The following is a 17,847-nucleotide window of genomic DNA, read 5'->3' on the forward strand; positions in this document are numbered from 1 at the left end:
GACTCTTTCACATACAGTATTCTGTCTGTCTTTCAGTCACTACCTCACACACATAGGCAACATATCACTTAGACACAAATCAAACAAACTCGTAGGTCTCGTAACGTTTAAACAATCTTAACCTAGCAAAGAAACTCTCAAAGATATGTATTGATAAAGAACATAGGTCTATTATTAGTAGCTAATGGCCATACATTGTTCCCTAAATTGTGTCACTATGCTGAGAAGAGGCGTCGGTAGTTTATGAGGAAAATGTTGATGGTTCATAACAGAGATGCTCTATATTGAGAAAGAGCAGTTAGCATTCGTTTATAATTAGTCATAAGCAAATTGTGAATATTGTCACAAAACATTAATCCACAAGGGGTTCCTCACACTGCAAAGACTGGCTAAACAAAGTTTAGATATCAGTCGATTCCTGACCCCCCCACCAAAGTCATTCAAATACAGTACACTATGATTTGTTTTTTTAATTAAAGTTAACATAACATTAGACTATAAAATGTGTTGGCACAAAACATGACTAGCAGGTCGATCAACATGTTTTGTGTATTACTTTCGCAGCAGTTATGTTATGAAGTTATGTTATGAAAGCTACCGTATAGGGCAATATTATCCTTAACAAGTAATTAACATTAAAAGTGAATGTGCGTATTGCACCTTTATATCAATTCATATCAGCAAATGGACACATTGTTTATAGCGAAGATAAACAACTTTGACATACTTTCAACTAGGAGTGGAGATCCATGAAAATCCATAGTTTACGTTCACATTAACTTGCTACGTATGGGGCGGCAAAATGTCTTGATTGACAAGTCGGTGACACAATCATAATGCGACAAAAATGATAATGACCAATGGTTGGGACCTGTAGAACCGGATGTAGTTTGGTTGTAAAACAGTAAGTAAACATAGCCCTTTAATCGTTGGTAAAAACAAAGACAATCATGTGATACATTTTTGCAAAAACACTCAAACCAAGTGTAAATGTCTGGTTACAATTTGTAGTGCTGTTCAAATTTGAAATCATCCATCAATTCTTCCTTCAATTCTCGAAGGAAATGACTTATAAATCCCTACTATCTTATGTGTTAATTGTTTGTAAACAGTTTTTGTAAACAAACATAGATAGGCTATACAATATGAGTTGTAGGATACTCCTCCGACAGAGAGAGCACTAGAGTGCGAGTGGGCCTAGTCAATTTGCCATTTCAACTACGAATTAAAGGTTAAACGTAAGGTTTGAAAATGTATGCAAATGTTCATCATAAAATCTAAATAAAGGTTTTACAGGGGTTTTTTGTAGGGTAGGCTAATGGCCCCAAACCCATCTCCAAAAGTTGGATTCTGTAATTGTATCTCAACACCCACCACCACCACCACCACCACCCCCACTCCCATTCTCTAAATTAAACTACGCCCTTGTTAACATACCCTATTTCGGAAAGGCAACAATTTGCTCACCCAAATACTCCAAATGCCCACCCAAAGGTAACTGGAATGACTTATATAGCGCCTGATTCCAAAGCACTTTACAATGGCCTCTCATTCACCCATTCACACACACACCAATGGCGGCAAGCTACCATGCAAGGCACCAGCCCGCTCATTGGGAGCAATTTGGGGTTCAGTGTCTTGCCCAAGGACACCTCAACATATGGCCAGCCAGGGTTCGAACCACCGATCTGCCAACCTTGCAATCATTGGACCTCGGCTCTGCTTCCTACGCCACAGCCTCCACAGCCGCCCCAGCAAAGGTGACATTCTAGTAACACCTCTGAGTCCGACCCCCAACTACCTGGGGGGTATTCCATCAACATTGTTAATAGTGCAGCAGATTAATGAAATAATCGTTCGCTTGGTGATACAAGCACCAAATTTGGCACACAAGTGCTTTGGGACCTACTCTCTCAGAAAAGTACGGTTTCCACTTGATAAAACAAAATGGCCACCATTTTTCAAGATGGCCGCCATTCGAAATGGATTCAAACAGCGTTTTTGACTGAATAATCCTATTTTGATGGCCTATACATTGAAATATATGTTTTTGAGTGTGAGAAATCCAATTCTGCATTTAGAATATCAAAATTATTGAATATTATGGTGATAAAATGGGAATTAAACTAAAAACACTCTCTTGGTGTTGTTTCCGGTACGCAAAATACGCATATTGCATTTAAGCAGTGCTACAAATTTATTTTATTTTCTCATTTCAAAAAGGACACAAAATAACCAGAATGATTGAGCAATTTCCTAAAAGATGCATTAAAGACATTAGTTTCACTTTTGGCTATTGGACCTGTAAGCTACTTGTAGGGAAGGCCACGTAGAGGCTGTCTTTGTCTCCCCCCCAATTTTTTGTTGTTGTATTTTGTATTATTATTATTATTATTATTATTATTATATTTTTTTCATTTATACTGTAGTTAGCGGAAACACAGAAAACATGTCCAAGCATAGGCTGCATTGTACAATTCTGAGCAAAACATGGCTGGCAATCATGGCTGTTTCTTCTTTTAGTCCTCACATTCACAGGCACACAACTGGGTACACTTCAGGCCGAATCGATAACATTTGCATCGTCCTCTGCATTCAGTCTTGCAGCCACATTTCGTCAACTGCTCACACGTCTGAACAATCGGTGGAAGGGTTGTCCAGACCACTTGCCAGACCTCACCATCTTTTTTCCAGCCCCAGTTGGCAGGGCTTTCAATTTGCATTTTGCACACTGTTGCCTGGCCCCATATGCAGGCAGCTTGGAAGGCAGACCGTTTCACATGCTGAACGAGGGATGCGCTTGTCGGTGGAATGGCATCATAAGACCTTTGCTTCCGCGCAAATAATTCTAGTCTTGCCTCATCAACCTTGCCTGTAGTGCTCTGCTTGTCATACATGGTGATGACAAACTTCTCAAGGATGTTGAGGTCTGCATCTTCTATGATAGGTGGGTACTGACTGAGCTTTTTGAAGACAGGGCTCACTTCAGGGCAAACCTCCCATGCTTGCCATGCCGTTTTTTTGCCTTTGCCACGAAAAGCTGACACAACATCACAGCCAGTGAAGGCGTGAAAGAACAGCATGCCACTGGATTTCTCTGGGCCAAGAGAAAGCACCATGTCATGGATAGGCAACCACTTAATGGACTGACCTTGGCCAAATTCTACCCAAAGCCTTACTAAGCCTGCATCCTGAAGAGTCGCAAAAACATTGACTGCAACAACAAGAATATCTGTGTCGCATGCCTTGATCAACACAGACTTCATCTGTTGCTTGGCTGCATGAAGAGTATGTATGAAGATTCTGGAGTCAGCTTCCTCATGGTTACATGGACTTAAGCCTTCAAGGCTGATGGGCTTGTTTGATAGAGCCTGCTCCCCTTTGGTCACAACTATGACATTGTTGAGACACAGGGTCACTATCTTGTCGGCTAGGAACAGGAAGAGCTCAGTCTTGTTGTTGCTGTCTCGCAGGAAGCTTTTCCAGTTGGGTGGCAGTTTGTTTTTGTCTGTCACTCTTCGTCGACCTCCCATACCTCTGTTTGACCTAGTTTCAGCCTTCAGGCTTGAAGTCCAGTAGACATCAAAAATGATATCTGTTCGCTCATACTTTGATGAGTAGGTCTGGATTTTTGGAACTACATCCTGGACAGCATATTCCTCAAAGGTCTTTGATGTCGTAGGAGACAATGAATGCACAAGAGAGGAACCATCAATGATAATGGCATCACATTCTGGTTGTTTGTCAGGAGGAGAAATGGTAGCTTCCAGAATTTTTGAAAGCTGAGACTTCTGGCCAGAGTGGAGTTTCCCTGTGTCACTCAGTGCAGCAGGGAAAGGTTGATTCTCATGCTTAAAGAACTCAAGCAGGTCACACTCTCGTGATTGGCACGATATAAAAAGCTGCGAGAACAGACGACAGTCATCTTTGAGTACCTGCTTCTTCATGTCACTGGAAGCTGCAGCTGCCTCTTGGCGAAAGAAGTCGGCTTTGTTCTTTTTAATGGGCTTATAGAAGGAACCCTCATCCCCCAGACCATTGAAAAAGTCTCTGAAGGCAGCTTGACCTTTCTCAAAGTGAGTTCTTACAAGCTCAGCAGCACTGGGATGTGCGATGGTTTTTGTGTCCAATGTGAGCAGATCTTTGGACTCTTCCTGGAAAGGATTGCCCAGATCCTTCATCACATCAAACAACTTTTGGACCTTGTCAGTGAAGGACTTCTGAGACTGACTGGTCTGCTCATGATGCCTGACATCTTTGTTTGCTTCTTTGACTTGAGATGCCAACTCATACTGGTTGACTAACTGGCTAACTTCTGGTCCAGACACCATCCACCGCCTCAATGCAGATGGATCCTCTGTAAGGCCAATGGCACCACCATCACCTTTAACAACTGCATTGGCCTGCTCGTGAGCTTGGTCAATGGGTAAGCCTGAGAACTCCCTGTGAGTCTTGTGGACCACAAACTTTCCAAGCTGAAATTCATGGAAAACCTGAGGATGAGTTTGCTCCAAAGACGCCAATTGACACAATTGAGTTCCAGTAAGGATACATTCATTTTGATGTTTGGACCATTAACCCATTTCTGTTCATTCAAGTTCTACTCCAAAAAACGTTATTTTGCATCTGATGAGGCGGCCATCTTGAAAAGTGGCAGCCATCTTGGATTTTCAGCTGGAAACCGTACTTTTCTTAGAAAGTACATCCTGGACATCATTTGTGCCAAATTTGGTGCTTGTATCACCAAGTGAACGATTCTTATGAAATATTGATTTAATCTGCTGCACTATAAAGGAAAATCCAGGTTTATTTTGATAAATCTCATTAGATTTATCAAGAAATCCATGCTTATTTCGATAAAGCTCAGTGGATTTTCTTTAGCAACGTTGATGGAATAGCCCCCCGGTGAATAAATAATTTGGCTCTATCTCACTGTATTTTCGGGCACAAAAATAATTGCTAATGCAAATGGTATAAAACTAATTATACTGGGTCTGGCATCAGCCTACCTGTTCCCTGTCTCATTGAAAACATATACACAGATCTGTCCCAGATTATTTTTGGACAGGAAAGGGAAGTGGCACTAGACCAGTGGAGGCTGAGCAGCACATCATGTCAGTCAGTCAGACAGACAGAGTCAGACAGTCAGTCAGACAGAGAAGCAATCATAACAACAAATCCAGCACAAAAGGTAATTTTGTATTATTATTGTTTTTACTCAGATATCCCTTAAAATACAGTAGAATCTGATTGAAGTTGAATACATCATAGGCAAATAAATATATCTTTATTGTTATTATTCAAACATGATTTTAAAAAGAATCATTAAGTTATTTGTCCAAGTGCTTACCCGGTTTCCGTTCATTAACAAATGAACTGACAAACAAATAAATAAATAGGCCTAAATAAATAAATATATTGGTATTTATGAATGACGGGATGTTGTAACTAACTGTCCACATTTAACTTTTTAAGCTTCCAACTTTCCAATGGAGAATGGAACAAACGATAGGCCTACTGACTACTATAATTGGGAATATGAAGACGAGGTCTGTGACAAGGACCATGTTGTCAAGTTTGGATCCATTGCAACCCCTGCCTTCTTCTTTGTAGTAACTGCTCTGAGTCTAGTAGGTAACATCCTGGTTCTGGTAATCCTGGCGATGTATGAAAATCTCAAATCCCTTACTAACATCTTCATCCTCAATCTGGCCATGTCTGATTTGGTGTTCACCTTCGGCCTGCCCTTCTGGGCCCTGTACCATATCTGGGGCTGGAGCTTTGGAGTGTTCACATGCAAACTTGTCACCTTTGTCTTCTATGCTGGGTTTTACAGTAGCATATTGTTCCTGACCGTTATGACTGTTCATCGATACCTGGGTGTAGTCCACCCCCTTTCCGACTATGGAACACAGAGGGTCTGCTGTGGGGTCACAACCTCCCTCATCGTTTGGGTGGTTAGTTTTGGAGCAGCAATCCCTGCTCTGATCTTCAGCACTGTCTTACCGAACCCACACGAAGGAGATACCGGTAACTCATGGCACTGCGAAATCGGGAATCATCAGTGGAAAAAAGTCGGTGCCTATCAACAGAACGTCTTTTTCTTGGCAGCTTTTACAGTAATGGGTTTCTGCTATACGAGGATATTGGGAACCATTTTTAGGTCAAGGAACATGAGGAACAGAACCGTAAAGCTTATCTTCAGTATCGTGGCAGTGTTTTTCCTTGGCTGGGCACCATACAACGTAGTGATATTTCTGAGGCTGTTGGCTGACTACTCTCTGTACCCTTTTACTGATTGTGGAGTCAGCACAAGGATTGATTATGGGTTCTATGTGTGTCGACTGATCGCTTTCTCACACTGCTGTCTAAACCCTGTCTTCTATGCATTCGTTGGAGTGAAGTTCAGAAATCACTTGAAGGTAATTCTGCTGAAACTTTTCCAACGACAAAGGCCCACGGATCAACAACAGATCAGAGCGGCTAACGTTCACTCGATGGGATCGATGTATTAGCTCTTAAGGTTTCAGAGCACAACTTTCCATCCAACTGTGGATTTAATATTTTCCTTTAACCAGTTCATTCTCACATAATAGACATGACAAAGACATATGGTTATCCTTACCATGCAAAACTGACACAATATCAGAGCCATATCATTGGTAAACGGACAGTTCAATTTTATTCATTTATTGTCATTCAATGTCATTTTAGTCATTTAATGTGTAAATGTATAAATTAAATGTGTAAACGTGACACGGTCTGGTAATTTCGGCCGCAAGTCGGCAACCAATCAAAATGTTTCCGTTATTTTGAAACACGGAAATACATTTCAACGTTAACAACATAAATCACAACACAAACTCGCTAGTCAAGCCAAAATACTGCAATGCAATGGATTCGGTGAGTAATTCCCACTGCTACCTAGTTAACACTACTTTACATTGTTAGCAGGCTCACAAAACAAGCTGACTAGCGAGTGTGTCATTGATTTTCGACAACGCTGAAAAGTATTTACATTTTTCGAAGTCAGAACATTAAATCCCGACTTGCGGACCAATTGACCAGATTGTGTCACAAATGTAATCACATTCAATAATGCAATCAACTCCTATGCAAGGTGTGTATAGTGCTAGGTAAAGCAGACACTTGCTCTGGAAATCTGATTAGCACTCATGGAATGTCTCTTGTCCAATTAAATTACTTGGTCCCTTTATGAGATTGAACCCAGTGTGCGCTCCGGCACTCTCAGAGCGAATTTACGAACGCAACCTGAGTGGTTCTATGTGACATAGTACTACTGTTCAATCAGTCCAGGGGGGTATTCCATCAATGTTGGGTGAAAGGGAAATCCAGGCTTATTCTTATAAATCTTGCGAGATTTATAAAAAAAAATAATCCAGGTTTATTTTGATAAATCTTGTGAGAGCAGACACAATACCCCCTAGCCCATGGCCACCTGTGTTTGTTGTTTTTTGTTTCATTCTGATGAATTATACAAATGTAACAGTTCAATATGAAATTGTGTAAAATGTTTAGTTTTTTAAACTACACATGTAGTAGACTTTGTGGTAACCAAGCATGGTTTCTAGGCTGATTTGTTCTATAGCTTGAAAGATGTGATGAAATGTGCATACAGACTCTAGAGAGGACCCTCAGATCCATAATGCTTGAATACATTGTTAAATTGCTTTTCTACAATATTCACATTGTTGATACTGAGTAGGCCAACATATTTTAGCTATAGCCTAATGTTCTAATTGCATTTTTGTTTTACTTTTAAAATAAATGTACTTTTGATGTATTTAATCATATCAGAAATAGTTTTTTTGTGTTTGTTATATTATGTGGCACCTTGAAATTAAGTGAGCTATCCCTTTAGAAGTGTTCTCCATCTTGACATCCAGCAGAGAGCAGTGCCGTACCGTATGATGCCGTACCGTCCCGTTCCGGTCTGGTCAATGGAAAAGCGCCACTAGATATAGGATAGGTAGACCAGTGATTATGGCATTTAAATATTGGAAACCTGATATTAGGTACTATCACTTGAGATAGCCTACCTATACTTTCATTCGAAACACTATTATTGGATAGCAACACACAGTAAGCCTACAAGGAGCTGGAATTGACACTGTAGTGCATTGTCTAGTCTTGATTGAGCTTTCTTTAAAGTCCTATAGCAGTGCCGGTCTCTCGCTATATTAAAAAAATATATTCAGAAGCACTTCACTCAACTGGTTCCAGTTTCACAGTATCGAATGGTAACCATAGCACTGCTGGAAGGTAAGTAGGCCTAAGTAAATATGTAAAATGCACTTTAAATATAGTTTAATTAATTAAGCAAAGTGTTGTATGTATGTCGACAATTCAGCGTTAAAGACATAGGAGTTATTGTTTAAGTCTATAACCTGGGCTATGATTGTTAATGATCCTCTAGACCTTTGCGTTTACAGTTAATAAACATGTGAGCAAACGAATTACAGAAAATCTTCAATTGAAATAAATATGTTTTCTTCTTTTGGCTGTAAAAAAAAAAAGTTTCGATTTGAAATCAAACAATTACTAAGATGTAAGATGTGTAAGATGTAAGATGTAAGATGTGTACCTAATAGGCCTACTCAAGTAAGATGTGTACCTAATACTCAAAATGAACGGGGCAGTTGGCTTGACAGGTGTTTCTGGTAAATCAGGAGTGTTCCGTCACATAAGTTCTGCATGCATAAGAGAGCTGTCAGCGTCTAGTATTAGGCTTTTCATTTTCCTTTGCAGTTTGCTATTGGTGTGTCGACTAGTATCATCCACAGAATTTGTCACCAGCCAAACTACAGATACTTCACTGCAAGGAGCAAACCACCTTATCCTCAAAAAGTCAGGAACATTTTGAGAAAAAATAATCTGCCCAAGATTCTGACAAAGGCCTCTGACAAAGAGGCCTTTTATTAAGCCAAGTTACATGAGCGCAGAGAGAAATGAGCAGACCAATAAGCATGAAGCAATAGCCCAAGAGCAAGAAGCAAGCAGGAAGCCCCCAACGATGGGTGCGACTCATATTTATAGACCTGTCCTTGGTCATGAGGTCACTATTCTTGGGAACCAATCATATTATACAAATCTGTGATTACACAAGTTATGGGCCCTGTCCATAGTCAGAATTATTCACTGCGCCACAGATCTTGGCCCATCCCTTACAGGAAGGAAATGGGCCTTCCTTCCTAGCTTCGCCACTACTGTAGAGACTTACATTTCTCAGTATAACATGATATAAAACCACTACAGTACAGAAACATCTTGTCTGCTTGAGTGCAAATGCCTCCAAAATAATTGGATGGCGCTTCATCTTACAGTAAGACAATGACTCAAAACATACTGCCATAGGAACTAAGGAGTTTTTCAGGGCCAAAAAGTGGAAAATCTTGAAGATGTTAATCTTCAGATTTAAATTCAATTGAACATACATTTGATGTCCTAATGATAAGATTTTAGGCAAAAAGATACAGTGATACAGGCCTGGGAAGAGCATCGCCAGAGAAGATAACCAGCATCTGGTGGGTTCAATGGATTGCAGACTTCAGGCAGTTATTGCATGCAAAGGATTGTCGACCAAATACTAAACAATTTGGATATTTGATCAATCTGTCCCATTACTGGCGTGTAGAGCTAAAAGAAGAAAAAATGCTTCACTGTCCCATTACTTACACAGTAATAAACACAAATTCAAGTACACTTATATATTCAATTCGCAGTGTTTCCTCCAGGAATTTTTACAATGGTGGCGGGTAGTGCTGGCCGCGCGCTCGCGATTTTTTCGCGTGCACGCGCATGAAACGCGCACGCGCGCTCAAAACAACGACGTAATTTCAGCCAAAACTCGAGGATGGCCCAAAAAAATTAAATGTTTTCCTGTACTTCTCCCGTGTGTCTCTTATTGTCTGTGTCTGCATGTTTTTCCAGCATGTAATTCCGTTGTCAATAAAAACAAAAACACTGATCTGACGTTTTTTTTCACAACGTTATTACTTGTCACTTTAAGCCCAGGAGGGAGTTAGCGATTAGCGATGTTTAGCTTAGCTTAGTTTAACAGAAGTATCTTCACTTTTAACATGACTTCCCGTGGTCGTAGAGGGCTGGTCGACGGCTTAAAATGACCGTGTAGACCTGTAGACCTTATCCAGCTATAGTCTTGTGTTTCTACCCCGGGCATAGCCGGTGTTATTCACGGACAAACACTCCTGTTAGAGTGGTTCTAGTACACTGGACATAGGTAACACATAGAGAGGCTTCTCCTCTCTCTCTCCATCCTACACTACACTACACTACGCATCCTATACTACACTACACTACGCTAGCTCGCGGTGTTCGGGTGACAGCCAGGGCGCGTTCGTAAATACGCTCTGGAAATCTGATCAGCACTCACGGAATGCCTCTTGTCCAATCAAATGACTTGGTCCCTTTATGACGTTGAACCCAGTGTGCGCTCCGGGGCTCTCAGAGCGAATTTACGAACGCAGCCTCAAGTTCAATACTCGCGACACACACGGACTGGTCCAGTTTCAGCGCTTGTGGGTGTGTCTAGCGCTGTGAAGGTCTGAAAAGTGGCCTAAATCTTTTTTTTTTTTTGGGGTTGAGAAATCTGAATGGTGGCGGAGGAAATTCCATCGTGGCGGTCCGCATGTAGAGGAAACACTGAATTGCCCCACACCCTGTGTTCCTGTTTTCCAGATGTGCTCCATCCTGGTCCTTTGCGTTTGGTTTGGAGTTCATGCCATCACAGCCGTGACTGGGTACAGTGATATATTGAATTTTAGTCCTACAGCGTTACAGCAGGCTATTGACACAATGCTTCCCATACATGGTCAACCGCCCTTCCTGCCCCAGACCGGTCCATCACCCTTTACGGTCGTCCCTGAATGCAAAACCTTCACATCTGGAGAACAGATTACAGGTGAAGATCTGAACACTCACACTCTGTGTGTTTATGCATTTGTTTGGGCTTCATAGTGCTGATGAGTGCAATGTAAGTATTCAAGATGCCCATCAGAATAGACTGTAGTAGCCTATATGAATGAATGAATGAATGAATGAATGAATGAATGAATGGTCTTTATTGTCATTGCTATAGTACAGGTACCAAACAACGACATTTGGGAGGGGTGGCTCCCCTGGTGCTAGGAAAGAGAAAAAAAAACTAAAAAAAACAAGAAGGGAAAGGAGCTAGTTTACATAAATAAAGGCTATGTACACTATCCACTATACTATACTGTACAGATAAAAGGACTAGGGTTGTCATATTGCACATGGTAGAGTCTATCAGTTGAAACAAATCCAAGTAGGCTATACCTCTTATAATCACTTTAATTTTTTTCGCTTAGCTTTGTATTTTGTCTTTGTATTTATTTTCACAGTGACACTCCAAGCTAATTCTCCGAAGAGGTTTAAGGGGTTTATGTTGGAGACTAGGGAGACGCAGGATGGCCCCCCTGTTGGCATGTTCAGTCTGCTCAATAATTATGGAGTGTTGCTTCCTTACAATGGGAAAACAGTAAGTCTGATGTAAAACACACATTTACACTGTGTTGTTACCCTCTTATTATTATCCTATTATCCTATTGTTTATCCCCTCATCACTTCCCCCCTCGTCTCATTTGGTCAAGCATTAATCTCATGACCAGTCTAATGATGGAAATGTGATGTCATGTGATGCAGACCTTGACCTTAATCCAAGTACAATGATTCAGACTTGAGCACAGTTTAACTCCTCTCTCTCTGTCTAGGATTGTGCTGTTTTTCATCATACTAATTCACGCAAGACATCATTCAATGCCACCTGGACAGCAACAACATATGGGCGTTTCTGTTTCAGGTCATTGGTCATTTATTAATTAACTCTGCAGTTGTCACAGTAACTGATTAAAAGTGTATTTAAAGTGATTGCCATGCGAGAAAAAGACACGGGTTAGCGTTAAGTGGAGGTGGAACAGCACAGGGCTCGTTACCTAACAAGTCATTACTAAACCATATGATGACATGTTGACTTTGATATCAACATTGGCAAGGGAGAGAAAATAAATATTGCTAACTCTGTGTAATCTACCACCTGTTTCTTTTATCAATACTATCAGCAGCTTTAAGTGAGTTTATGAACAATTGCACTGACATAATTTATTGTGACATGTAGTTTAATACTCAGATTACTGTACTGTCTGTGTAAAAGACATACAGTACAATAGGAGTAAAGGTGAAATGTGGATCCATTCATCGTATGAAACTATTCATGTATTATCTTGGGTTATTACCTCTGAATTGGTACATGCTGTAGTATCCGCTCAAATAGTCTGAAATCATGTTTATTCATGTATTTCAGAGTCACATTTGTTGAAGACTTCGATATATTCTGGCTTCCCGCTCCTTTTCCTGCTCCTCCTCCTACTACTACGCCAGACCCATCCACAACCAACCCATCTCCTACTACTGCCTCTACTACGCCAGACCCATCCACATCCAACCCATCTCCTACTACTGCCGCTACTATGCCAGACCCATCCACATCCAACCAATCTCCTAGTACTGCTCCTATTACGCCAGACCCATCCACATCAGCACCGCAAACACCTGGCCCCACTGCTGTACCTCTTCTTGAGCGTTTTGTATGTAGGCCTACTGTAGAATAAGATGATGTTTGATGTCTTTGATGCAAATGGGGTTGTTTGGTTTGAACACACGAAACTGCCCCTTGAGAAAAAGAAGATCTCAATGTGGGCAGGGGTGTGCTTTATACAGTATTCAATGCATGGTTTGTGTATTTTGAATGGAGCACTGCAGTGCACGCATGTGTGAAATAGCTCTGTACCTTGTGTCCTAACAGTGTGTGTGTGTGTGTGTGTGTGTGTGTGTGCGTGCATGTGTGTGTGTTTATGTTTAATATCAGGAAAAAGAAAGCGTACTGTTTATGCTTTGTGCACATCTCATTCATCCTCCCTTTATTATGAGTCTTCCTCGAGGCAGAACACTTCTGAATATGGTGAATGAGATATGATATGGCTTTTTATACGTTACTGCTGTTGTTGTTAAGTTATATGTCGTGCTGTCATTAGTTATACCACATTTGCTTTTGTATTCAGTTTTATTACATTAATTGACAACATTGTTTCTTTCAGGTGTTCGTGGCTATGATGTCACTCTCTATGGCAGCAGTAGTCATTGCCAACAGTCTTTTGCTACTGAGTGAACCTATTTTTGTGAGTGTTCATCATTACATGTTACAGATATCTCTGCCAGTCGGTTACTGGGACAGTTGTATTGTTTTTCTGGGTTGTGGTCAATTCCATGTCAAGTCATCACGCATTAGTCCTGGAGAAATTAAAAGTAAGGTTTTGATGTGTTTGCTTGTGTGTTATAGGTGACCCTTGTCATTCTTGAGGGGGTGATGGTGATGCTGAGCGTGGTAGAAATTGTTATTGCTCTTCTGCCTTTAAGACCCAGCCATGAACTGTGAGTCACTCAAATGTCAGCATGAAAATAAATGCTAAACATTTGTATAATACTTTAGGATTGTATGCTTTGTGTCTGTCTCAGGAGGTCCATCTGTGATTGGGTGCTCACAGTGATTTCCTTCATAAATGAGGTTTTTGCAGGTATGTAAAAACTTTTGGTTTAAGTTATTGCAGCAGTGTGCTGCTGTTTTGTTATATTTGACTATTTACCATTCGTATTAACAAACATAATTATTCTCTCCATCTCTCCCTCTCTCTCTCTCTCTCTCTCTCTCTCTCTCTCTACCGGCGCATGTATTTTTCACACTTCTCTCACACACAGTGGTTGTTATCTTTGTGGGACTGTGGATGATTAAGAAGTACCACTCAGTCTCCTGGCTTTTAAAAGTGATGGGAGGTTATGCAGCTTGGGAACTCTTGGTTTTCTTCATGTACATACACTACTGCTGTAACCAGATCCATCGAAGGAGGAGCAAGATCGGTGAAAATTAAAAACACAACACATGGTGCAAGATCTGGGCATTTCAGTGAAATTATTAAAGTAGATCAACGACATGTTTTGTTCTTGTTTCCTTGCAGGAGCTTCAGGAATAGATGACAGATGGATAGTCCCCAGCATAACGGTGAGATCATCTCACTCTCGAGTGACTGAGGGGACACAGTTGACCTACATACAGTGGCTATCGAAAGTCAACACGCCCCTTCACCTTTTCCACATTTTGTTTATAGACTCAAATTGTCTAAAAATTTTCATCAATCCACACACAATACCCCATAATGACGAAGTGAAAACAAGTTTTTAGACATTCCTGCTGATTTATATGAGCTTTTTAAGAGTGTCATAGCAAAGTGTCATAGCAAAGGGTGTGAAGACTTATGCACATGAGGTATTTCTGTGTTTTAATTTTAATACGTTTGCAGACATTTCTAAAAACTTGTTTTAACGTTGTCATTATGGGGTATTGTGTGTGGATTGATGGCAATTTTGATTTATTTAATCAATTTTAAATTTAGTTTATAACACAACAACATGGGGAAAGAGTGAAGGGGTGTGTTGACTTTCGATAGCCACTGTATGTTTTATCCTAACCCTAACTTTAACCAAACCCTTAACCCTAACCCTAACCGTGACAAAATGTTAACCAATTTGTTAATTCAAAATCAGTTTGCAGATTGGCATGTCCACATAGTCTTTTCCCTCTTTGGAGCTCATGAATCCTGTTATCTATACTATTCCATTATCATAGGAAATTGTCTTTCCTCAATTCGCTTGAATAATAATAAAAAATAAAACATGCAAGTAATACTGAACATAATACTGTCGGTTCAATGAATGCTATCACAACACATTTACCAAGTCCCTTTCTTCTTTTCAGATACCATTTAAGACAATCCTCAGAGTTACTTTCATTCTTGGAAAGATATGTTTTACAGTGGCTCTTATAGTTGGAATTTACTTATAGAGTAATAAAGCAAGACGTTTGTAATCATGGCGTTGAAACATATTTTATAATATTTGATATGTTGTAATATATGTTTGTGCACTGTAAACCTTTTATCATTACTTTATTTTCTTTCATCTTAACTGTAAATGATTCTCACATCACATGCTGTGTAATATGGTATCATGATTGATTTATCTGCAACGTTTTCAATTGATGTTGAACTGGACCCCTGCAGTTATCAATAGGAATTTATGAAGTAGCTTCTTATCAAAAGATAATATTCCATGATTTACTACAGTATATGCAATTAAAGAACTGCTCCACGTCAAGCCCAAAGGTTGTTTATTTTACAGTGAGATTACTTCCTTGTACGTTCCTTGTTCGTCAGCTGTTTCTATATTGTCTGCTCAAAAGTAAACTGTTGTCTTTCCAGAGAACTGTACAAATACCTTGTCTGCTAAATAAATGCATTTATTTATATATATATATATATATATATATATATATATATATATATATATCAGTCGTTTTTACACTTGCCTCAAGACACTACCTCGACATAACTTTCAAGATTTGTTTACATAATATAAATTCAGTGTTTGAATTGGAACCTCAAAGGGATTTTTTTTTCTTCCTTGTATTTTAGGAGCAACCCTGACTGAAAAGCACATTGTGATCTAGACTTGATGTTATCTGAAAACATTTGAAGAGTGATTGTGTTTTAAAAGAGTTCAGTTATTTTTCTATTTCATGTACTGACATGCCATGACTGACAGCCCTCTACAGAAGCAATGTACTTGAGTACAATGGATCCACCTGCCACCCAGAAGACAAATCTGTGGCCGAGATAGATAGAATGCGTGCACATTAAACCACCTATAACACCCTGCTAATGATTAACAACCCAACCTATAACCTAAAACTTCCTCTTGCCATGAAGACAACACACTTGTATTCACCCCTAGCAAACTGGAACACAATACATTGCAGCACAAGTACACAATCAACTCAGTGTCTCATTATATAGTATACATCAGAGTCTAGTAAAGAGAAGACAGCAGAGTCAGGGCCAATCCCAATTCGCCCCTACGGCTTCGTTTTCACCCCTATGGCTTCGTTTTGCGCGTTCACGTTTAGGGGTAGGGCTACCCCAATTCATATTTCATCGAGCCATGGCTTCAATTCCAGCGATTCCAGGACCAGACTAGCTTTGAAGCCATAGGGGTACCTACCCCTTGATTCCAGGATGCATTGCGAGTCATCTACAGAAATGTTATGTCGCTCTATTCAATGCGGAAATGTCATTTAACTTTCGCTGTAATTACTGATTAATAAAGATTTGAAAAATTATGATAACCATCTTATTATCTTAGTTTATTGTCATTTCAATGCATTATAGACCTTTTCTTTACAACAAGCATAACAAAAAAAATCGCTGTTATGCCGAGGTGCCTACGCTTGTGCCTATGCTTAACATAGAAAGTTCCACAGTCCAGCGCGCTCGGGTTTAGCAGTAGAGGACTGGTAGCCTACCTGATCACTTCCATTAGACTATCAAAGCAGGACACCGGAGCACTCATATCTGCGCGTTTGTCACAGGGTGACAGTCCCTGTTCCTCTGACCGGCGTCAGTCCAATGGAATCGTCAAGCACAGCCTTCCCCATAGAAATACATTGGTAGCCCCGCGGTGGCGCAGCGGTCTAAGCATTAGCCTCTAGTGCAAGCTGCCCACCGGGGACTGGGATCGAATCCCGGTCTCGCCAGATCCAGATATGGCCGGGGCCCACAGGGAGCGGCATATTGAGCGGAATAACGGTGTTGGGCTCGAGGAGCCAGACAGCTAGTCTGCCTGGCTATCTCCTCTGAGGCTGTCGGCCACGGGGTCTTGCGGCGGATCCTACGCAATAGGCAGGGGATAATTGGATACTAGGTTGGGTGCAATTGGATACCAAATTGGGTGAAAAAGGGATAATATCTGAAAAAACTAATTAAAAACTAATAATAATACATTGGTGCGCGATTACAGAGATGTACAATCATGTTTATTTAGAAATAAATTGTGGTGTTTGACAGCGGACGATGGTAGACATATTTAATGTAAAGTTATCTATCCACAGGCTGATATGTGCATGATAGGCGCGAATTCCCCTCCCTCCCCCTTCGGTGGTATATATGACGCTATCTGTATTGCGGCACTTATTATACCAAAACAACTCGCAATCTAATCCGAGCAGTTGTTATTATGTAATATTATCGATGGATGTGCCGTTTTTGATGGAGGGCAGTGAGCGGGAGACTCATCAAGGACGTGTAGTTAATTAATGCAGTGGACAGCGGCTGTTTCTCCAGCGTTCCTGTCACTTCGGATTTCGGAACGTCATAAAATTAAATCTGTAAGTCATGCATTTTTCCATGTTTCCCATTGATGGTATATGACGCCGTAAATTTAACTAAAGTTCAGCCCTGAAGTTGTTGCACTGTTGTCCTAAATCAGTGCAGACTGGCAGGATAGGAGCACAGGTTTCATACAGGTTAGAGCGCCGTTATTCTGTCATGGTCTGACAATGAAGCATTGTTCTTTTTTATTTGATGACTTGTTTGATCGATTGATAGCGTAAAAGTGAAGTTGTGAATGAGTCGCGAGCGTCAATGTTTTTCTACGATAATACTGATGACGTATCAGTTTTGAAGGGTTGTCCCATTTCATAGGGGTAGATTTCCCCGACGGCTTGTGGCTCTGTTCGAAGGCCTTGGCTCGAAATCGAGTCACACTCGAAAACTAGCCATAGGGGTAGAAAAGGGAATCAGGATTGGGCCTGACCCTTCATACAGTGGTTTAATGGAAACAACACATTTGACTGTCACAGTGTTTGTTTTACTGTCTCTACCTAGTGGTGAAAGAAAACGTATT

General features: G+C 40.5%; 1 protein-coding gene across 1 annotated transcript; it reads left to right on the forward strand.

Annotated features, from left to right (window-relative positions):
* Positions 1-5,489: 5,489 nt before the first annotated feature.
* xcr1a.1 (chemokine (C motif) receptor 1a, duplicate 1) lies at positions 5,490-6,515 on the forward strand (the record flags this gene model as incomplete). Its single annotated transcript, XM_080527959.1, has 1 exon — positions 5,490-6,515. The coding sequence occupies one exon, from the start codon at positions 5,490-5,492 to the stop codon at positions 6,513-6,515; it is 1,026 nt and encodes a 341-aa protein (XP_080384085.1).
* Between the last annotated feature and the right edge of the window lie 11,332 nt (positions 6,516-17,847).

This window comes from Nansenia antarctica, assembly GCF_963989245.1.
Source record: "Nansenia antarctica genome assembly, chromosome: 1".
NCBI lineage: Eukaryota > Metazoa > Chordata > Actinopteri > Argentiniformes > Microstomatidae > Nansenia > Nansenia antarctica.